Source organism: Pogoniulus pusillus, chromosome 1 (genome assembly GCF_015220805.1).
Source record: "Pogoniulus pusillus isolate bPogPus1 chromosome 1, bPogPus1.pri, whole genome shotgun sequence".
Lineage (NCBI taxonomy): Eukaryota > Metazoa > Chordata > Aves > Piciformes > Lybiidae > Pogoniulus > Pogoniulus pusillus.
The window spans coordinates 26,518,726-26,541,393 of NC_087264.1; the positions used below are offsets into that span (position 1 = coordinate 26,518,726).

At 52.2% G+C, this 22,668-nt stretch overlaps 1 protein-coding gene across 3 annotated transcripts in view; it reads right to left on the reverse strand.

The window, feature by feature from the left end:
* Nucleotides 1-9,695: 9,695 nt before the first annotated feature.
* CREB3L1 (cAMP responsive element binding protein 3 like 1) overlaps nucleotides 9,696-22,668 on the reverse strand; it is a 47,153-nt gene continuing 34,180 nt past the window's right edge. For 2 of the 3 annotated variants that reach the window (XM_064145457.1, XM_064145446.1), the window contains exons 6-12: nucleotides 22,496-22,645; nucleotides 21,686-21,744; nucleotides 19,819-19,887; nucleotides 17,381-17,480; nucleotides 12,977-13,097; nucleotides 12,343-12,589; nucleotides 9,696-11,980 (exon numbers count right to left, since the gene is read on the reverse strand). In XM_064145457.1, the coding sequence (XP_064001527.1) occupies nucleotides 11,944-11,980; nucleotides 12,343-12,589; nucleotides 12,977-13,097; nucleotides 17,381-17,480; nucleotides 19,819-19,887; nucleotides 21,686-21,744; nucleotides 22,496-22,645 (783 nt within the window). In that variant the 3' untranslated portion in view covers nucleotides 9,696-11,943. The remainder of the gene's footprint in view (nucleotides 11,981-12,342; nucleotides 12,590-12,976; nucleotides 13,098-17,380; nucleotides 17,481-19,818; nucleotides 19,888-21,685; nucleotides 21,745-22,495; nucleotides 22,646-22,668) is intronic. The other variant, XM_064145465.1, reaches the window with a different exon arrangement.

The following is a 22,668-nucleotide window of genomic DNA, read 5'->3' on the forward strand; positions in this document are numbered from 1 at the left end:
CATTCCCAAACCAAAGTTCATGAGGAGACACCCACTCATTAGGACTTTCCAATGCTGTAAGCTTCCCTCCAGCCAGGCCAGTGGGTGCCAACCATCTCCCTTCCTTACACAAGGATGCAGAGACAGATGTCTCTGTCAGAGAGCAGCAGGCTCGGCTTTGCTGAGGATGAATGGGAATTCGATTATACTGCTCTGCACAGCCAGGCTAACACGATTAAAAGGCTAGCAGGCAGGACTCAGGGGAAAGAGGCCCCTTCCCTGCCTCTCTCTCCTTGCAGCTGCTGGAGGCTGTCCTTTCCTTCATCTCCAGTTCCTCGCCTGCCAGGATGGAGGGGCTACCTTGGGGCTTCACAAAAACCCGGAGCCCAGCCAGCTCTGAAGAATGAAGACATTGGAGATCTGAAGGATGAAGACAGAAGAGAGCCCCAACCAGCTCCCCCAGATCTTACAGGACTCCCACTTCCCTCTCCCCAGCAGGCCCTGACAGCTCTCCCCTCTGCCCTTCCTGTTCCTTCACCCAAGCTCCTTTACTATTTACATTACAAAGCAGCCCCCTCTGTTCTGCTCCCCTCTGTGTGTTATATTTAGCTCCCTGGCATGCAACACCCTGTGAGATGCATTAGCTGTGTCCTGTCTGCCAGCCGGTACCATGCCGAGCAGCTGAGGTGCCCCATATCTTGCTAGCAGGGACAGAAGCTGCCAAGCAGACACTCTGTTTTGATCTGTGGGGGCTAATGCCAGATGGGGAGCACGGAGGGTCACAAGGACCCCCCTTTCTGCTGCTGCAGTGTGCCTGTGAGGAACCCTGCGGTGCGTGGGCTGTGCTGGAGGCTGCCTCCAGAGGTGGTAGAAGGGGACTGCTCCGACAGCTGTGTGTCCCTCACCTCAAAGATGCAGCCTGCGGGGAGCCCACGCAGAGAGCTTTTGTGCGCTTGTGGTTTCCTTTCTGGGTAAACAACCTTGTCGGGAACAGTAAGAGTGACAAAGGCCACCACTACAAGCGTCACTCCAAAAGCAAGTGCAAAACTGCCAAAGATGAGAGCCGGGAACTGCACGTGTCCCCCAGCAGTGCTGAGGAGGCTGCAGGGTGCTGCTGTGGCCAGTCAGTACCTGTCCCAGGTCTCTCCAGCTCCAGGTCACAGGGGTTTTCCTAGAGCAAAATTCCCCCAGTCTCTAACTCCCTTTGCTGCCCCCGGAGCTGCCCCATTTGGGGAGCTAGAGGCGCACCTGCCCTACCACAAAACCTTTGTGGAGACACCTGAAACTAGTAGGAGCTGTCTTTGGACTCCCCTTGTGTGAAGTGGCTCTCCAGAAGCAAGGCACAAAGCCTTGGCACTTGCTCAGGGTTTGCTGCAGTGACAGGGAGTGCGGGGTCCTTCTGGCATTACAGATGCACCTCCCCACTGGGAAAATTGCCCCACAATGTGCAAATCTGGTGCACAAGCCAGCATCATTAATAAGCTTGGCACAAAGCTGCTGCTCAGAGCCCTAAATATAACCTGAGCACTGAGCTCTCTTCCACCCGCCCAAGGCGCCTCCATACACCATGGCAGCTATTTATGGAAGTAACTTTATTTTCATCAGCTTAATATCATTTCTGCTCACTTCAAAACCTTTATATGGCAGCTCATGCTGCCTGCCCTTGTGATGACTAATGGGTCACAGCAGGAACGAACAGGTTGGCAGCAGGGCAGCTGGGGCCTCCAACCTTCACTTGACATTGGGGACACCTGTGATGGTGACAGTCCATGGAGGAGGTCCTCCAAACTCCATGCCAGGGTTCAGCAAGTGCCTCTAGAGCCAGGCAAGGGGATTTCTGTCTGCCACCCTAGGGCCTCCCATACTGCAGAAGGGCCCTTGATGAAAGGTCAGCCCAGCTCTGTGCAACCTCTCCATCACCACTTGACTTGCCTTAAGGAGCTGCCAGACCCGACCCTACATGGGCGTCACAGGATGGCACAAACAGATTTCCACCCCCAGGAACTTCCTCTTCCGTTTCCCCTTCCCTTTGTTCTTCTGCCCGAAACGGAGGGTGGAGGAAGCAGCTCATCCCAAACACCAGCTCCACCCTCGCTGCTGGCCTGCAGGTAGCTGTGGCCCCCCCTCTGACCCTGCCAGGCTCCTCTCTTCAGCAAAGCCCACGCTGGATGGAGTGAAACCTCTTGCAAGAGACCTTTTGTCGGGACCGAGGAGGACAGAAGCACTTCGCGGACAGAGGCTGGGGCGTGTGATGGGAGCCGCCTGCCTGGGGTGGCCCAGCAGGACGAACAGGATGTAAACAATCCCCCAGCAACCTCGGTCAATTCTGGAGCGAAGTCGGCCTGATTAAATTAGGCTGCAATATGGTCCCTTCCTCCCCAGGGGAGGCTGGATAATTGCAGCTGGCTAATCTGTTCGCAAAAGCGCCGTGCACATCTGGAGGAAGACAGCTCAAAGGGGAAAATCCTGCTCTACCCCTCTGCAATCCCTCAGCCTTCAAGTTCTGCCCAGCACCTCACAGAGCAGCTCCGGGGACCCACCGAAGGCAGGCGGGCGGCAGGCTGCGCGCTGCCCTGGCTCCTGGCGGGGCTCAGGGGAGGACGCTGCCACCCCAGCTCCTGCTCGCCACCCGCTGCAGGAATATCAAGTGCTGGGGATGAGTCAGCCCCGGGGCTCCTCCTGCTCTGCAGGCACTAATAGGGGTTCCTATCAGTTCCCATTACTGCAGTACTGGAGTTTGCACCGAAGCCCTTGCAGGCGGGGAGAAGGGCTGTTGTGCGCAGCTTGGGGGTGACTGATGGCTCCTGCCTGAAATCTATCCCCACAGCAGACCCCTCTGCATCCCAGGGTCCCCACCTTCCAGGCTGGCAGCAGGAGAGCCCATCCAGCCTCTGCCTTCTATGGCAACAGGCATGGCACCAAATCCCCCATACTGGTTTTCCACCTGTCCGTGAGATACCTGATGCTTGCTGAGCTTGGCATGACATGGTGACACTGAGCCCAGGAGGACACAGATAACAGAAGGGTAAGGAGGCAGCTCTGCCTTCTCCCCTCTGTTTGGTTACAGACCATGGCTGCAGCCCAGCATCAATCCTGCCAGTGCTTGCTTGTGCTCCAGGCAGGTGCAGGGCTGAAAGATTTTTCCTCACTTACACCCAAGAGCCTTTCTCCAAAGTTTGGGGTTAATAAATGGTAGAAGAGCTGAAATGGTGAAAGAAAGGGGAGGGTGAGACATCAAACCTTACTTGCTGTTAAAGAATAGAGCTGAACTCCTGGGGGTGATGACCAAAGCAGGAATTTGGACAGCTTAAGTCAGAAGCAGCCTGGCAGTGGCTTTTTTGGGAGCTATGAAAACCAAATTGTGCCTCCACTGGCTTTGCCTGGCTGGCTCTTCTGGTTTTGCAGTGGATAAGCAGAGCAGTCCTGACAGAAGAGCTGCAACAAATGCCAAGACAGATACTCCTCTTTCTGTAAGGTGACTCAAAGGGCACTTTTCCAGCCTAAGCCCCAATCTCAGCCCCTTCATTTTTGCATGATTGCTTAAGCATCCCAGGTAGGATCAAGGTTTCTGGACCAGGGAATCCAGCAAAGGGACATTTCCCTAGGGCTAAGGAGGAAAAGGAGAATCAATGTTATTAGAAGTCCCCTGTGCCCACTGCACTGAACAGCAACGAGACAGCACTGCAGAAAAAGAGGGAAACAGCCAGCCATGGCCTGTGCCAGAGCCTGGGAGAGGCTGCGGGGCACAGACCCCCTGGGAAGAGTCCTGGGAAGCATGACAGCCCAGGACTGGAAAGGGGAATTGGGTAGAAGGGAAAGTAATAGGGGCTGCGAAGGTGATGGTGGGACTGCCACTGTAGAGGTTGTTGATGCATGGGTGGGGAGGGAAGTGGCTAACTGGTTCCTTTGTCCCTATGCCGAGATAGTTTCTGCTAGAAGGGCACTGGTGTCCAGTAGGAAGGATATGCTCTCGGGACAGGGCATTCCCCTGCTCCAAACCAGCCCCAGCTCTTGGGGACCCAGGGGCTCCTACCTGTAGGAGACTTGCTTCCTGATGGCCAAGTGCAAGAACTGCTCCTCCACCTCTGCCACTGCCCCTCTCATCTCCTCCCAAGCCGGATCCGTGCTGCGGAGGCCTGAGTGTTGTTCTCGCCTGGTACTCTCTGCATCTGCTGCTCCCTGGAGGCTTGCCGTGGCCCCCCTGGCCTCTTCGCTGTCACCGCTGGCCGCTGCGAGGTCTTTCCAGCTCCTGGGACCTTCGGCCATGCTGCAGTGAGGTGTCTCTCCTGGCCTCCAAAACCTCTTGGACAGCTCAGTCCCACAGTGCTGCTCCAGTTCACCTCCCCAGGGCTGTGGGACAATCCCAGTGAGGCTCAACTCCCCAGAGGTGCACAAGCACGAAGACAAAGCAGGGTCCAACTTTCTGCGGTGGTGTTTATTTGCCTCTGGATAGTGGTTTGGGCAGCTCGGCTGCAGCTCAGCCTCTGTCTGTCTCTGCCTCTGCGAAGCGCTGGAAGAGATGACAGAAAGCCGGAGACGCTGATGCTGCTCCTCAGAGATTCCAGCACTGCGAGGGCAGTGGGGAGGGAGCAGGAGACACGGTGCCTGCCAGTGAAGGAGTTTTAGGAGAGAGCACGTCCAGGGATGGCGAATGCTCCCAGCGAGCAAAGGAGAGCTGGAAGTGCCTTCTGCGAGGCTCCCCGCAGGGCCAAGCACGTTGCTCAGTTTCCCTGACAGCAGCAGCTGAGCAGGAGAGGCAGGCAGAGGTAGGCAGCAAGGAAGGTGCCTGTGTACCGATCCTGCTGCAGCTCTCAAAAGACAAAGCAGAGAATGAGTGAGTGATTGAGGGTGTGTGTGGGGAGGGAGAGCTGCATGGATCGAGACAGCCTGGTGTCACCTTAGAGACTCTCAGGAGCTGGCACTTAACCCTTCAGAGACTGGGGAAGCAGAAAGGGGTGACAGCTCAGCCACCCCTCACTGCTCATAGCCCGGCTGGCGTTTGCCTTGCTGCAAGTTCTGCTCGGGCATCTGGGTCTCAGACCACATGCACAGTCAGGTGAAGTCAGGCAGCCTGGAAACCGTGTGACAGCAGCTCTAGCAGAGCCAAATACTTAAATACTTGCTGCTCCTGCTGAGCACCCAACACAGATGAGGTCTGTCTAGGGGTGGAGGCTCCGGCTTTGGGCTGTGGTACCCAAGGAGAGGCATGGCTGTGGAGTGGCTTCCCTCCTTCCAGCAGGCTCACTCAGTTCCTTGCCATTTGGGAGGGCACATTATCCCTGCTTTTTACTAACTCGTGGCATTTTTTCTTTTTCTCCAGATCTGGCATGCAGAGGCAGAAAGATTCTTCTGTCTTCTGCCCCCATCTCTCAGGAGCGTTGCATCATTTGTCTGTCCTGTGCTGGATTTGGACTCTGTGACCCCAGTGCTGCTCTGGCCTGCATCAGCTTTGCCCACCCAGGTGCTGTGGGTGCCAGAGGTGCCATATGTGTCTGGCTGCTTGTTTTGGATTTGTTCTGCCCCCAGACTCACACACTGAGGTTTTCCATGCTGGGCACTAGAAAATTGAGCTTTGTGTCTCTTAAGAGCCAGCTGCTGAACCAGTTGCCCGTGGTAAGGCCCTACAGTCATGTAACATATTGCCCTTACCCCTAATCCTAGTGTCTTCCCACAAAGGGCTGGTACAGCAGGAGCTGGAACATGTCCTCAACTTGCTCTGGCTGTTTTATCACCTCGGGTATCATCACTGCCCATCAACTCCGTGCAACCCTGTGGCACCTCTGCTGCAGGGTGCCAGGGCAGGGACCGTTCCCATGCCACTCCTGGCCCCAACCTGGGAAGCAGCAGGGGCCGGAGAGTGGCTGAGCCTCTGCCTGGGAACCACAGCCCACCAGCACTTCCAGTTCAAGCTACCAAGCCTTTGTCTGGCCCCCAGTGTCACTGACATCTCTTCCTGAGACTGCAGGATTTGTGCCTGCCGGGGCAGACAGCCCCCAAGCCTGCTCCTCCACACAGTCGTGACTTGCAGGGAGCCCCGCACCCTCCTCCCCGTGTGACTCAGCCCCTGCAGCCCCCACAGGGGCTTTGTTCCCCTTGAAAGCCGGAGTGCTCCTCCATGTGCAGAGCTGCCCTTGGAGAGGCAACTTCACTCTCTCTTGCCGGGGTGGAGACCTGTCCGGGAGCTTGCCAGCACTCTTTGCACCGGTGCAGAGCTCTGCTCTGTATCCTCCTGCTGCCTTCGGGCATCACGGAGACTGGGTGTGGGCTGTGGGAAGGAGAAGCAGTGGGTCCCTGCCTGGTCCAGAGGGACTTATGGCATCTTGCTGCTTCTCACCACTCACTGGGAGATGCCTCTCTGCCTGCCCTAGGGCTCACTTGGGCCCGAAGGTGTGCTATGAGAGCCACCTTCACCTGCACTGCCAGGGAGGCCAGGGCAGGGCAGAGCTGAGCTGTCCAGAGGAGCTATGGGGGATTCAGGATGCAGCTCCACTCATTCTCTCACGAGATTTTGGCAAACATCTGTCTTGCCTCTCGCAGTTGAAGGAGTCAGTGGCTGCCATGCTGAGGAGGATGATGGTCAGAGCAGGATGATAGTCAGAGGAAGATGATGGCCAGGCCGGAGTGGATGTGAGTTGGAGGCTGGAGGAACAGCAGGGTCTGAGTGCAACAGGGAGGGACGAGCCTCCTGGGGGTGTTTCTCACTGATATCTGCATCCTCGACATAGGAAAGAAGCTTCATGGAAGCAAACAGAGACCTTTATTGCAAGGAACCTCCCAAAAGCTAGGCACAGCAGAGCCCTGGGGTCACAGTAACTCTGAGGCAGAGAGCAGGGGAGAACAGTGGGTGCTTCCTGCCTTCCCAGAGGGGCTGATCTTGTGCCACAGAAAGCCTCTCTGAGGGTGGAGCAGCTAGCAGAAGATCTTGCCTTTCTACCTGTGCACCAAACTGTACAGCTGTCACACAGGTGATGTGTCCAGTTTTTGTGTGTCTGGAGAAGAGCAGGCACCATGGGATGAGCCTGCATGAGGTAAAGGATTTCTCATGCTTCTGCATCGCTCTGCACACCTGTCTCTGCAGGACATTTCATATGTTCATCACTAGTGGGGTCACCTCTCCCTTTGGAGGATGCCAACTGACGTCCCTGAGGACATGGGAAGAGCAGGTGGGTGCTGTCTGGGGACAATGGGGTTGGGTCAGTCCTGCCCTCCTAGCACCTAGGGCACTCTTCAGCTGAGCAAGGTCACTGACTTACTTGGGGCTTGCCTGCTTACTTGGGGTGCAGGCAAGAGAGGGTCTCTCCTGTGCCCTGGGTAGGGACTTCCTTCTGCATGGGCACAGGGGACAGTGCAAGCACATCTCACAGACTCTATCTTCACTTTTGCAAGCACAGACAGGGCACAAGCTCCCTAGGAAGCAGCATTTCCAGTAAGTAAATCTATGGGAGGGTACACAAAAAAGAGGAACCTCCACCCTGCTCACCTGTAAGCCCCATTTCACACACCACACTGCAAAACCAATGTGGCTTTAGTTGAGGCTGAGGTTGATTGGGTCAGCACCCAGTCAGGTGCCATCACTATTAAAGAGCCCTGAGGAGTGTCAGGAGATGTGACCACCCCATTCTCCCTAGAAAGTGCCCAAAAGCCAGGCTCCTCACCAGGCATCAGGGCTGAAGGACCGAAGCCTGCCAGTCTCTTGGTAGCTCTATGTGAGAACTGCTAGGTGGGTTCCAAACAGAGACAGCAAGAGGGGCCAGGCTGGGCTCAGAGGATGGCAATGTCCCTCTGGAACCAACTCAGCGCAGCCGACAGGCTGCTGCCACACACCAGCAGTGGCACACTGGGCAGCAGTGAGCCACAAAAGCCAATTCTTCTCTCTTCTTCTTATGTTTTTTTCCAAGTTGGCCTGGTAACAGAGAACAGTTGGGAATAATTTGTCTCTGGAAAACGAAGCCTGTGTTCTGTTCATGTTCTTTTGTTCAGGGCTTGTACCTATCGACAGTGCAGTGGTGTGTTAGAAATGTGACCCTACGTGGGCAATAGCCCAGCTTGGCATGGTGGAGCTTGGCTGGGGGCATTTGGAGCAGACCCAGCGTAACCGAGTGAGGCTGAAGGTGACTTGTGAAGGTGTCCTCTCGCTTTGCTAATTCCCTCGTTCTGCTCTAATTAATCGCTGTAGCCAAACTGCTAGGTGTGATTGGTTGGCTGTGCTGCGGAAGGCATAGCGGGGATCATGAGATCCTGATGTGCCTGTTTTGAGCAGCTCAGAATTATCCAGCAGACTGCAGAATTAGAAGGATTTGTCAAGATGAAGGAAAATTTGCTCCTGATGCACAAGCGTTATGCTTGCTCCAGCTGGATCAGTGTTAGAGGAGGCAAAGCCTCAGAACTCCTTCTTTTAAGAGCTCTCCCCCTCTTTCTCCATCTCCCTTGACGTTTTGAAGCTTGCATGAAGGGTGTGGGCCTGACTGTCCCTGGAAGGTGATGCCCAGAAGGCTGGGTGATGTTTCAAAGAGCTAAGCAAAGCAGGAGCCCCTCCCTTGGATTAAATCTCATGGGTGTGGGGAGCTTGGCTGTGAGGTGGGGGAACCCATCACACTGGTTCAGGGGTAGGAGGCTGCTTTTGGACAAGGTGCCAAAAGGGAAACATCAGACCCTCAACTTAAAACTAGTTCTGGCCCAGAACACAAACTGCTGGGCAGGCCCAAGCATTTTCTTGCGGGTGTATACAGAAAAGGGAGCTCTGCAGGGGTCTGTAAAACCCATGTCAGACTACCCCACCAGAGATTTCAGCAGTACAGATCCAGACAAGAAAACAGAGGTGTTCTCTCTCACAGCCACTATTCACAGCCACCTTTCCACGGCCAGTCCTGTCACAACAAGGTGGCAACAACTCTCCACAAAGAATCTATAATCCGCAGAGATCTTTGCATGCCCTGAGCCTCATGTCTTCCTCTTGCAGCAAAGACAGAATCCTGCTGTACCAGCCCCCACTGTACCAGGGCTGGGAGACAGAGCCACCTTTCAGCATCTCTGAGAGTTGCTGCGGTTCAGGCTGCCTCCCAGACATGGAGGAGGGCCTGACTGCAAGGAATGGTTTCAATGGCCAAATTCTAATGAAACCATTTGGAGCTTTCTAGAAAATGTAGGTTCATTTTACAGCCCCCCTGTTGCCTTCTGTTTCACACAAACCCCATCAGTTTTCACAGACGTAAATGGACTGCTGGAGGTGCAGGCTGACTGACAGCCAGGTCCCACGTACTCACCCATCTGAGGGCAGCTGCTCTGCTTTTACAGTTAATGGCAGCATTCGAGCATTTTTTCCAGGTGGCATGGGACCAGAGTCATGCTGCTACCAGCAAGGTCTTTGTGGTACAGACCTCTGCACAGCCCCCCCAGCAGAGGAGCTCACTGTACCTCATAAACTTTTTTCCATGACCTTCCTCCTTCCAAGAGGATGATGTCAGTGGCATTTTGGAGGAGGAGAAGAAACCGAGGCAGAAGAGTTCTGACTTGTTCAGAACTGCAGAACACCTCACTGTGCTGCTGGAAACAAAAACATCCAAGTTTGCTTCTAGCCCTGACACTAAGGATGAGGTCCCAGCACCGCACCAGTTTTGCACTCAGGCAGGGAACGGGGACAGCCCGGGAGACGAGGAGCTGTGCGTGGGGCTGGCGTGGCAGCCATGCCTCAATGAAAGGATCCCTGGAGCCAGGGCTGATGCTGCATCTTTTTTATTTTATTTTTATTTTGCTTCACTAAGCAAATGCAGAGCGAGTGATAGGGGGAAAGAAACAGGCTGCTTAAGGAAAAAAAAAGCACCAAACAAACAAGCAAAAAAAAAAAATCAAACAAAAACCAAACGGGAGGAAAGAGGCAGCTGCTGGAGTATGAGGGGAAAGTGAGCTGCTAAAAAGAAAGAAGTTGATAGAGGCCAAGCCCGCACTAACTCTTCATAAAATACAATACTGAAAATAGGATCTGAGAGTCTCCAAAATACAATATCTTAAAGGGTCAGCAATAATACAAAACAAGGTTCATTATGTACAAACGAGTTCTGCTCTTGGTCTCTGTACAACACTGGCAGTGGGAGGCAGGGGACATGCTCAGTGGAAGTATTGGGGTGGAGGAGGGTGTGCTTGGACCCAACAGTGGTTCTTCATGCTGGGGTGGAGGCAGAGGATGGGGAATGCAGTGGTATCTGGTGACCAGCAAGTCCTGTCTGAACCTCGAGAAGAGCAGAGCTATGCTGAAGGCCTTCCTCCTCCTCACCCCACTGGCCATGCATATATGGTTGCATGTAGCTCTGTCCAAATCTGTCATAAATGGCTTCAGGGGGCAAAAGCAGTTTTCAAAAGGAAGAAAAGAGGGATGTGAGAGCCCTTCCCTCACTTCTCCTAGTCCTTGAGCAAGAAGCCATCCTTTCTCTCCAGGGAGCCCTCTCCACTCCCAGTCTAGGGGAAGAGGAGAGGCTGGGGCAGTGCAGAGTCCAGGATGCCTGAAGACTAACAAGCCAAGAAGGAGCCTGCTGTGAGAGCTAGCAGAGTGCACAGGGACTCCCATGTACAAACCACAACCTGCCACAGCCCAGGCCTGCAGCACTCATGTCCCACATTGTCCTTCTATCAGATGGCAGCTGTGGGAACAGAGTGAGGGGACACCTGAGCCTTTCAGCAGGGCTTTTGCTGGAGAGGAAGAAGGGTCAGAAATGGGTGTCTGGGTGCTAAGGAGGATGGCATAGGCTTGAGCTGAGATCATTTCCACATTGGACTTGACAAGTCTGGCCTGAAGGGTGGTATGGCAAGAATTTACTACCTTTGGTGCCAGTAGTGAGAAGGAAGAGGTCTAAAACTGTCTTTGGTGACCTTGGCCAATACCAACATATCCTCTCTTTCCTGACAGATGTATCAGTCACAAAAGATGTCAGTATGTCCTCACTGGCTTTCACAACACTGCTGTGCACGCAGCCAATCCGAGGGGAACAATGGCTGTCCAACAGCCCTCCTTGGTGAGTCCCACAGAGATCACATTTGGCATGAAGTGGAATTTGGGATGGAAAGCTGGGATGGGGGTCGGGTTAGGAGAATGGGCTTCTCTCACCCACTCTTGGTGGGGGAGACCTGCAGAATGGAACCCGAGAAGGCCACTGACCTGGTTAGCACTGCACTGTGGGGCCCAAGCTGGGAATAGAGAGGGGAATACCACCCTTGCCAAAGCGAGGGTGCCAAGGGTGGACAGAAGTGGGTTGTAGGGGGAAATTGTTTTCTGTTTCATAGCTCTGGTTGCCCAGAAGCTGCTGGCTAATTTTTTATGGTGGTTTATCTGTCTCCCCCACTCTGTTTGTGTGCAGATCTCTGCAGATAGTTGGCGTGGAAGTGATGTAGGCATGTCCCTCAAGAGAAAACTAGAGCAAGGAAGAACTAGGTTTTCTCTCAACGGAAGCAGAAGTATGCTAACAGATGGAGGTGAAAGAACGAGCTCAAACTCTCCAGAGCCGTCTCTCCAGCAGCACCAGCATCACCCACTCCTAAGCCAGTAAATCCAGCACTCTCTCTTCTCTCCTTCAGGTGCATCTGATGTAGCCAAGGGGTACACGCCTGGGGACAGCCCCCTTGATCTGGAGGCTTTGGGGAATGAGCTGAATAGTTTGGAGGCTTCCGCTGATCTCTCTCCACTCCAAAGTGAGCCCACATCCATAGGGTAGTGCTCATTTAAGCAAGAGGTAAGGCTAGGAGAAGAGGGCACCTCAGGGCTTTGCCAGACATTTATTGCTGGTTCTGGCAGTCCTATGACTCCTTTCAGAGAGATCAGTACTAATGGAAGGACGTGGGGAAGGGGAGGGCCTGAACCCAAAGCCAGTTTAGGAGTGTCTGAATGTGGCGTCCTCTCCTGCCAAGTCCCCTCAGTTGCTTGGTGAGGAAGGAATCCTGCAATCAGACAGATGAGGCCTTGAGGTCCAGCAGCTGCTACAAGTATTCAGCTGTCTCACTGGAGCTCGTCTCGCTGAGGAAAAGAAAAGACAAGGCATCAGTCAAGGTTCGTTGCAGCCTCCTATGCAAATTCACCTTTCTGTGTGTCTAGCTGGTTTGCTCTGACCAGGATGGAGTCCTTCCCCAGGGCTGGAACACCTGAATCATTCAGGTCTACTCAGCTCTGTGCCAGCAGGTCATTGCTTTATGGAGTCCCAGACTTCTGCTCTAGAAAATAAACTTGGTCTTATGCTCCCTGCCAGCATTGGCCTCCTCCCGCCACTGCTCTTCAGCTAATTGCCTGTCCTTAGCTTGCAGCAGAAGGGATATACCTTTACTCACTCCCAAACACCATGCTGTGTTTCTGGGCTCACAGGGTGGCCCCCACCTGCTTACCTCTCATGGAATTGCTCTTTGAGGTGGGTGAGAGTTGGGTCAGTTCGGTTCTGGTCAGAACCCTCCAGGTGGGGTTTGCTCAGATATTTTGCTGTCTCGTGTGTCCTGGGCAGATGAGGCCTTCCTTCCTCAGCCTGGCCTTTCTCAGCCTCCCACCCCTCAGGATGGTCCATGGTTAAGAATGAGCTATAGCTCTCTTCTAAGGAGCCAGCACCCTCATCATAGAAAAGGAGACTCCGTGACTGAACTGGAAAGAAGGAGAGCATGGGTTAATTGTGAGGACAAGGTGTTGTCCAGTGGCCACATGCTATGGCCTTATCCATGTGTAACTGTGAGGGAGATCTGCTCTGCAGGATACCCACCTCCCCCTAGCACACAGCCTCTTCTGACAATCAGTGTGCCCAGGGACTTTTCCCTCATGGTCCTTTTCATTTGAAACTTGTGCTTTGGGCAGTGGTTAACAGAGAATGACAAAAGGACCAAACAAGGTGCTGTTGATAGAGTTTGTGCCACTGACATGCTGGGAATCTGCCCTCGCCAATGCCCCAGCATACAGGGTAGGCACTGAGGGAAGGACACTACCCCTGAACCAGGAGTACAATAGGCTTGACAGGAGAAACCACATTAGACTCACTCTTACTAGTTGTGTAAATGTCTGGTGCTGGAGCTGCTTTCACTGTCTGTGATGCTGAAGAGAACTCGGGGAGACAGGGCATCAGGGATCCCAGGATCAGAACGAAGCAGAGTGCCAGCACCTAGAGAGGACATCAGCGCAGAGTTGGTGAGGAAACGCTCCCCCTGCTGCCGCGCACCAACACGAGGCTGAGTGAGAACCTGTGGTCAGGCTGGCAACTGGGTCACTGTGGTCCCCAGGGAGGGAAAGGGCTCACTCTGCTAATCTCTGCTGCAAATCTAAGAAGGGAAGTCAGAAGCTTCCTTGTGCTGCTTTATTTGAAGCATTTCGGTTTCAGTGGTGAGAAGTTGCCTGTCCAGCTGATAAGAAATGGTGAAAGGCATAGCTGGGGAACAGTCTGAGGGAGAGTCAGCAGAAGAGGTCAGCTCTGCCTTGCCCATAGGGAAGCTGACCATCGGCTCAGTAGGAGCCAGAGTGGGCTGCAAGACAACGAGCTCACAGAAACCTGTGAGGTACCACAGCACAGAGCAAGGTGCAGCACTTGTCCAGGCAAGGCCAGAAATGACAGCAGAACTGCAGCTGCCTCCTATCTGTCACCAATGATGGAGAGTCCAAGGAAAGGGTTAAATTTATGCTTGACATGCAAGTATGCAGGGCCATGTGCTTGTACCTTCTGCTGTTAGGCAGACTAGTCAGCGCTACTGGGTAGTGATAAAAGGAGAGAGGCAGATAAAAGCTCCCTGGAAATCTATCTCCCTCTGGTATTTCTGCACCTGCCTGCAAACTCTGCCGTTAACAGTAAAGCTTCGGGGCGAGATGTCAGCGCTGCTGGTAAGGGACTCTGCTGACTTTAGACAGCGACCAGTACAGAGCAAGAGGGAACACCTGGGAAACGACACAGAGGCAAATGTTTATTACCTCAATACCCACGGATGCCTTGGGTGGTGTACAGCCAGGCGCCGCCAGCTCAGTGCTCAGACTGAGCATGCCAAAAAGAGCACCGCCTCGGCTGGTGATTTCTGCTGCAGAGTACAAACTAGCTGAGTTTGACCTATGGGGACACCTGTTGGAACAGCCAGCAACTGCTTGACTGCTTTTCAGAACCACCCCCATTTCGGAGTAGCCATGCCCAAGTACCACACAGAAGCTGGTATATCAAAGTTATTTTGACCACCAGTAGAAGCTAGATGTGGAAGACCAAAGAACAGCATGGGGACATTGCACCATGTAAAGAGAGATTCTAACTGTCCAGATTCTTTATGGGTACACACAGGTGATAGAACAAGAGGGAATGGCCTCAAGCTCCAACGGGGTAGCTTGGACATTAGGGAAAACTTTGCCACAGAAAGAGTGGTCAGGCATTGGAATGGGTGCCCAGAAAGGTGGTTGAGTCACTGAACCTGGACATGTTTCAAAGTTATTTGAATGCGATGCTTGGGGATATAGTTTAGGGGTGAACCTTGTAGAGTAGGGATATCGGTGGGGCTTGGTGATCCAGAGGGGCTTCTCCAAGCTGAATGTTTCTGTGATTCTGTGGGTGGTTTTAAAGTAAGGAAATTAAATGTGGACAATATAGCTGCTGTCAAAGCACATCACAGCAAGACCACAAGGCATTTAGAACTCCACTTCCACAAAAACAGAGAGAAAAAAATGATTAGATGTTGCTTGGAATTAGCACAGCCAATTACACACCGTTCAGAAAGAGGAGCAGGCCCTGGGAAGCCTGCATTTCTCTTCTGAACCAAAACAGTCTTTCTGGGCTGGGGAAGGGCAGTGTATGTAACATCTTTCTTTAAGATGGCTTTCAACCAGGCTTGGTTTTACTCTCTTTTGTTTCAGGTTAACTCTGACTGATGCTCTGGTTTGGTTCAGCTTCAAACTCTGTCACACTTCATAACAACAATTTTTGTGTTCACTCAGCGTAACATTCATCTGGTAGCTTTTGACCAACTCACTGTTTTGACTCCTTAATAAATGAGGGAAACAAAGCTAGAGGAAACTACTGCAAAACCATTTAGAAAGGTGGAGGCAAAAATAATCAACAGAAGACATCCTGTGAGCATAGTTATCAAACAGTTCAACTGTCGCACTGGGAGGAAGTAGCAGACGGAGTAGCAGTGAGATCTGTTAAGGCTCTGGCATGATTCAACATTTCAAAGCTTGATTTGGATGATGGACTGTATCAAATTTGCAGATGGGAAAGTCTACAAGCAGACTGGCTTTTGGTCAGGATTCCAATTCAGACCATGGGGAGAAGTTGTCCCAGGGAACAGTGGGCAGACAAATGCTGAGCCCTGCTGAGACGTGTGAGGTGGCAAGACTGATTAACAGAGGAACCAAGTCAGCCACTACCAGGCCAGGCAGCTGTTGAAGAGAAGAGGATCTGTGAGTTTGAATGGAGAATGAGGTGGACATAAGCTGTGTCACTTTGCTAAGGCCAAATCTCAGCCCAGGCAGTACTAACAGGATTTCAGTCTGGCTCTGTATCGGCCTTCAGGTGGAACACTGTGGCCAGCTTTGGGCCCAATACTTCCCAAAAGATGCAAGGCAACCAGAGAGAGTCTGGAAGAGAGCTTTGGGAACAAGCAGTGACTCAGTAACTCAGCCTGCAAGGGAAGACTGAAGAAATAATGGTGATTTAGCAGAGTGGTCTGAAGGGAGCTGCTCAAAACCAATAGTTTTCAAATATGTAAAATGCAGCAGCACAAAGGGAGGGTGAACTGATCTTGCTTACAGTGGGCAGAAAAAAGATGTAATAGGCTTAAGCTATTGCAGGGAAGGCTGAGATGAGACAGCAAGAAAGCTTTATCTGGGAAAGGTAACAATGCACTGAAATGATCTTCTTGAAGAGGCTGAGGACTCCTCATCACTGGAGGCCTTCAAGAATGGACTGGATAAATACCCAGCAGGAATGATAGAGCTGAAAAAGAAGGGTACTCTGCTCCACTCCCATGCTGCAAGGCATGATGACTCTACAGATCTGTTGTCATAAGGGCTGCTGTATTTGAAAAGGGAAAAAGGAACTCAGAGACCTGTGAGAGGAACTGACCTGAGATAGAAAAGCAAATTACAAACTCTTGAAATGCTTCAAAGCTAGGAAGTCTGAGCTGGTGTGTGGGCTGAGGTGCCATAGAATGAAAGGAGCAGCAGAGAGAGATAGGACATTGCTTGGGAGAGCTAAAGTAAGTGTTTTATCAGCCTATAGCACAGGGGATGCCTGGAAGGCACCTCTTCTGGAGTTCCACATTCCAGGTAGCAGGGATAAGGAACTGCTGGAGCTCTGATGAGCTGCTACATTAAGGAGTAATGAGTCACTAGGCCCAGCTGGGTCACACCCAAATATGTGGAAAGAATTTGGGAAAGAAGACACAAGAGCAGCCAACAGAAAAGACACTCAGTCGTTCGAGTCTGGTCTGAGATGGGGGCAGCAAAGAGCAGCAAAAGTCTGAACAGATTTTGAAAGGAGAAAGTGCTGGAAACCACACAGCAGGGGCTCTAGAACCAAGGACACTGACTGAACCAAGAGTGAAAAACAAGCCCTCAGGACACTGAGGGTGCTGAGAAAGTGGGGCAAGTTCCTCCCCATCTGTTTGTGTTTCATGGCTGTTCATAAGCATAGAGATAAGGGGACAGAGATAACTAACTGACATATTTGTCACAAGCAGCCATAATGGCAATCCTGCAAAGACATCACAGGGCTGAAGGTTATGTTTTCATCATGGATCAGAAACCTCCCCCTTGGCGAAAAACGAGGCAAAAAATAAGCAACTGACTCTGTTTCTGGCCACACACTGGCACACCCCAGAACTCCATGGTGAGACCAGTTTTGCTTAACCACGATCTTCTACTTTGAAAGAGGCAAACGGGGATTGCTGAGACCGGCAGACCACCCCAAATCAGCCAAAAGGGAGAGTGAAGAGAATCCCAGCTGGATTTCACAAAGCCTGATGTGCAGGCATAGCAAGCACAGATGCCATTTCTTGCTGATAAACACAAGCCAATGCCCGCTGGGAGGAATACTTGAACTGTTTGCCTGCCCAGCTGAGTTACACATTAGGCATCGGCGACTCAGCGAAAGAAAACTCGACCTGTTTTGAGATGGAAGCTCACTGAGGATTTTTGTTGAATGGCCAACAGCTAATGCAAAGCAAACAAAGTGCTGCTTTGCCCAAAGAGCAGGACAGCAGAAATGCAACCATTACTGTGCTGCTGTTGCGTAAGCAATTGACACTAGTGGTGCACATGTGACACAGGGCCCAGTCTTGGTGACTCTTAATGCAAAGGTGGAGAGCAGATGTAGCTGGCAACAGAGGCAGGTGGAAGAGAAGAGGACAGAGACAGGCAGTTGGCAAAGCTGTCAGGGGGAAGCATGGCCAAGAAGGAAGATGGAAATGAAGTTTATACCATTAGGCAGGTCCCGGTCTGCGTGGAAGCCATTTTGTAAGGTCTGGAGACTTTCCCAGCTACCAGAGCCTGCAGCTTCTGTAACTGCTGGAGCAGAGTCCTGGGATAGGAAACAACCCAAACCAAAACTCGATAAGGAGGCAACGGCCAGTAAGTGATGCAAGAATACCACTACCCCTTCACATTTTACCCTGAATTTCCCTTCTTGTGAAAATAAAGCATCTCTCCCTTGCTCTGTCTCACCCAAGTTCTCTGACCAAACAGGCTTGGGAAGCAACAATCCTAAAAGGGTGAGTCTGGGATATAAAGTGTACAGGAACTGTGGGAGGAATGCCCCAAGGTTCTGTCATGTTGAGGAAGCACTCTGCCTCTTCACCAGCAGATCCATTCACTGCAACTACCCACCACTATGAATGTCCCACTCATTTAAGGCTCCTGGGTGCCTCAAAGCCCAGACATTCATCTCCCAGAGTGGTGGAGAGGCAGTCCACCATGACAATAAAGCTCTGGGATGGAGGTTGAACTTTGAAGTCAGTGCAGACCTTGAGCACAGGCCTGGCCACTCCCACTTTACTCACAGACACATATTCTGCAGCTTGACTGGTACCTGGTCCATATGGTGGAGAGAGAACTAAAAACCAGTTTTAACCCCTTTCAGCATCGTCAGTCTTGGCAAGCTTCACAGAGGGATGTGGGCAAAGGCAAATCTTGAGTTTAGCAATCAAACGTGTGCTAAGGTCTTTCTGCCCCACTTAGCTGAGCACAGGCATTGGTGCACATGAAAACAAAACTGGTAGGTGTGTTACCATGGGCTACCAAACACTTCACCAGGTTGGTGAAGAAATCTGGGATGAAGGAGGCTACGGAGCCCACAGTTCCCAAGAGCTGCAAGTTAGTGAAGTGCAGGCTACTGCGTGTGTGTTCCCCCCTGGGAGCACTGACTGTTTTACACAAGTATTTTTGAGCTTTTATAAAATGCCAAGTCCTAGAGCCAGGAGATTGCAGGAGAATCTCAGCTTTATCTCTTTCCAAATCATCTTCTGCTCCTTGTACACGTGGGGAGAAGCACAGAGCGTCCCACTGGCAGTGCTCAAAACTCAAACCCAATTACAAAGAACGCAATGTGCATTTTGAAAATAAAAACAATATTTGCCTGGCTTTTAGGCCAATCTCCTGATTTTTCTGGGTAGGGCTCATGCTTTTTCAGCAGCAGGGCTGCCTGTGGTCCTGAAGAGGCTGGGCAGCAGGCTCTGCCCCATGGATAAGAGCAGTTGGGCAGCTGTGCCTGTGGCAGGTGGGGAGGCTCTAGCCACTTGCACAATTCAGCCAGACCATGCCTGACAACCTCTGGTCCCAGCACCAGCCACTGGTCTGGAAGATGAGGCCACAGCACTCATGTCAGAGATGGAAGGAAGGAGTGCAGCCTCAGGGAGTACTCCATGAGCTGTAGTGGCAGCAGAGATGGCAGGGGTAGACACTGTCTCTCTGGCTACAGTTCTCTCCTTCAGATAGAGCTAGAGGTGATAGAAATGGGACTGTACAAAAGAGTGTCCCCCTCACCAGTCCTGCAGCTGACCCTGCCCTTGCTCACACCTGCTACAACTAGTAAGAGTGAGCAGAGCTGGGCCCTCCTCCAGCTCCTGCTCCTCATTCTGACTGCAGAGCTGAAGGTCTTCATTACTTGCTTCCAAGGAAGCAAATTCCCCTGGTGATCAGCTGGCCAGCTCTTCCTGTTAGGAGCATAAACGCTCACCAGATTCTTGAGCAAGGGAGCCAGGGGCCTGCTCTGGGGCTGTGGGAGCAGCCTGCTCCTTTCAGGTCAGCAGCAGATGAGATGGAGATTCTCTGGGCTTGCTTTTCAAGGAGTAGAGGCAGGGCAAGGGCCAGGGTACCACATGCACAGGGAGGTACTCTGGATTTAGTGGAAGCTGGGATCTCTGCCTTTGCTAGAGGAATGGCATTTTCCTATATCCACCAAGTCTGTTCAGCTCTTTATCAAGAGAAACATGAAATAGCCACATTACACCTGGGGCCTTGTGTTCCTCTAAAGAGCCCAAGAGCAGAAACAGTGGGGCTGAGAGGCTGGTGTGAGGAGCCTCCCTCGATGCAGCTGCCTTGGAGACAGCCAGCGGCCTGGAGGGCGACGGGGAAGGCAGCGGCAGCGCAACGGGCTGGAGGAAGGCATGTGAGCAACACGCCTGCCCTCCCTCCCCTCACTGCTGCAGCGTGGCTTGGCCATCCCAGCACAAACATTCCAGGCTCACTAACCAAACCCAGCTGCCTCGGGCTGAACACCAGGGGCTCACCAAGCAGCGCCCATCCCACCAGCAGCTGAGGGAGCCTGCCTCCCTCTTTTTGCTCCCCTGCTCACCACTCCCCTGGCTTCCCTTCGTGCCCACCATACCTGCCCACTGAGGGCCAGATCAAGCTCTTCTTACCTGTTTGCATTTTCTAAGGTCTCCACCTTTTTCCAGAGCTCATTGTTTTCTGTTGTGTATGTCTCAACCCTGCAGGAATAAACCCCATAGCCAGTCAGGTACAAAGGCTGGAGAGACACAGAAAATGTCTTCCTTATACTGTGGGGGCTCAGTAGCCTCATTTATCACCTGCATATATGGTCTTGGAGCCAGATGGTCCATCTGGTTGCAGGGCTGGGATTGCAGGTGGACAGTTAACTATGTGACAGTTACCAGGTCAGGCTGGGAGAAGCTGTAGCACCCAGAAACAGGCTGACCAAGCCAGGGCAGACCCAAAGTTATGCAGACATTTCCACCAAATCCAAACCTCCCTAAGGAGCACGGGAAGGGAACAGAGGTACAAATTGAAGCCTCTGCCACTCAGATAGAAGCTGTCCTGGCAGGCAGTTCCGTGCCAGCGCCCGGCCAGATCCGACTGCAGGCGCTTGAGGGCAGCAGAGAACCTGCAGGCTCCCTCGCACTGCTTGGGAAGGGAAAGTGGTTAGGCTGCAGCTGGGACGAGGGAAGGCGAAAGCCTCCAGGCCCGCAAGAAGGCAGGCCAGGGACACAGCCTGATCCTGATGGAGGCTTCCAGCGCAATCTCAGACTCAGGCGTTCCGTGTTAAAACTGGGCTTGCAGCAAAGGTGTCGAACTGACTGGTGAAGGGCCCGAGCAGAGGTTTTGACAAAACAGCTCTAGCAGAAACCCAAATTGACCAAAGACTTGCTCCACTTCAAAAGTTCACAGCGTGCTGCTTTTGGTTCCCATTGAAGCTGGCACTGTTTGAAAGCCTTCTGCCACAGCGCTGCAGCGCCGTAGCCAGCCACCGACTGCACACAGGCACCTCGGCCGTGGCTGGGCTAGAGGCCCCAGCACCGAGAGCCCTGGAGCTGCCACCTAAGCAGGGCCAGCCAGATCCCCAGTCCCAGCTCCAAGGCTCTGGGTGTCAGCGTGGGACACCAGCGGGAGGTGAAGTGCTCTGATGCCTGGACACACACACACACACACAAATGCCAAGGTGCTGCCTAAGAAGGGGCATGAGAACTTGAAGGTGCCTTGAGCCAACTGTTCTTATTCAGCCTTTCTGTGCACTTAGAGAAGACACAAATAGCAGCAGTGAGAAGAGGTCATTAAACCTGGGTTTGGGCATTGGTTTTTCCATTTTTCTGGTAACAGGTGGTGTTAATAACAGGGGAAAAGATGGTATTTAAACAGAAATGTGAATTTCCACCTGGATCCTGTCATTTTTTTGCCTGGGAATGCCCATCAGGGCCTGCTAGTACAGTGAGAACCCTAGGATCAGGCCCTCAGGAGTTATTTTCTACCATGTAAATGCCATGTGATGTCACCTTAGGTTTACACTTTCCATGCATGCAGGATCTCAGAGCTGCAAAGGAAAGAAACACAAAGCTCATGCAGAAAATGGTGGGCAGGGAGTGAGTGTGAGGAGTAACATTAGTGCAAGGTTCTTCTTGCTATCAGTTGCTCTTGTGTCCATCCTTAAGGGGTAAAAAGCTGCACTCAACACAAAAGCCCCAAATTCTAGTGGGGAAACATGACTCTTACCCCAGATTCTACTTTTCTGACAGCCAAAATGGCCTATGTTCTGCAGGGAACCAGCCAAACTAAACAGTTGGAAACACAAAGTTTCTAGAGCAATCTTTATCCTGTAAGATGATTTCTAGGAGGAAGGAGAGTAGAGGCAGGATCCCAAAGCAAACGTCTGTGCAGCCAGCCTTGCAAGGGATTGTACTCTTTGAGCAATTCAGAGACAAAAACACTAGAAAGCAGAGCTGTGCATGGAGAGGGCTCCTTTTTCAAAGGCAGGATGGAGAAGAAGAAACTTACTTTTTCTCTAGACATTCCACATACTCTTTCTTCTTCCTGCGACTCTCCTGAGCAGAGATCTGTGAGGGGGCAGCCATCAGAGGGGAGTCAGTATCATAGGCCTCTAGATATTTCTTTGTATCTCTTCTCTTGTCTGCTCCTTCCAGACAAAGCACTCTAAAGGTAAATAGGAAAGCTGCCTTCTAGTCTGCCATTCCTATTGTTCTCCAGGCCAAATGTGGGAGGGTTGCATGCTGTAGGTATGAGGCCTTCTGTAGCTGTAGGCCACAATCATTTGTTGCAGTATGCTTGACCCCCTTGCTGTTGACAGCATCTTTAGGGTTGCCTTGAACTCTGACTCACACGGGTATGTGCTGGGCCATCTGGGCAGATACTGCCCCAGACCACTTCTGAGTCACTAGGTGACTAATTCAGGGTCTCACCATTTCTCCCATGGGATGCTTTCTAAGCACAACCTAAAGCCTCTGCCTGGCTAATGAGTTCAGTGCATCAGCCAATATCTTTTGTTTTCCTGCCCCACAATGAGGCCTCACCAGGCCAGTTTGTCTGATCCAAGGTACCTTAGCTTGATGGCCCCATCCCAGAACACACAAATCCAGGAGCTGGGCTGGCAGCCACACTCCTCAGATACAGCTCCATGCACAGCACGTGTTCAGAGGTGCCCCATGGCACCATTTCTGTGTGCTGGGAAGCTCATGCCAGTTAATCAAATCTGAGCAGCTGAGATGGTGAGGGTAACTATAGTGGCTGGTCAGCTGAGGATACTCTGGAATCATGGAAATTGCTTGGTTACATTCTTTTTGCAGTCACCTTGTTTTTGATTTTCCTCCTGACCCTCTTCAGTGCTTTCTCCTCTGCTTTGGTTAGAGGCAGTTTGGTAGGAATGGGGTAGCCCTCTGCAATCAAGGTGCGTTTCTCCTCTTCAGTCAAGAGCAGTGGGCCAGAGGTCCCTTGTAACTTCTGAAAACACAGAGAGTAGCCAT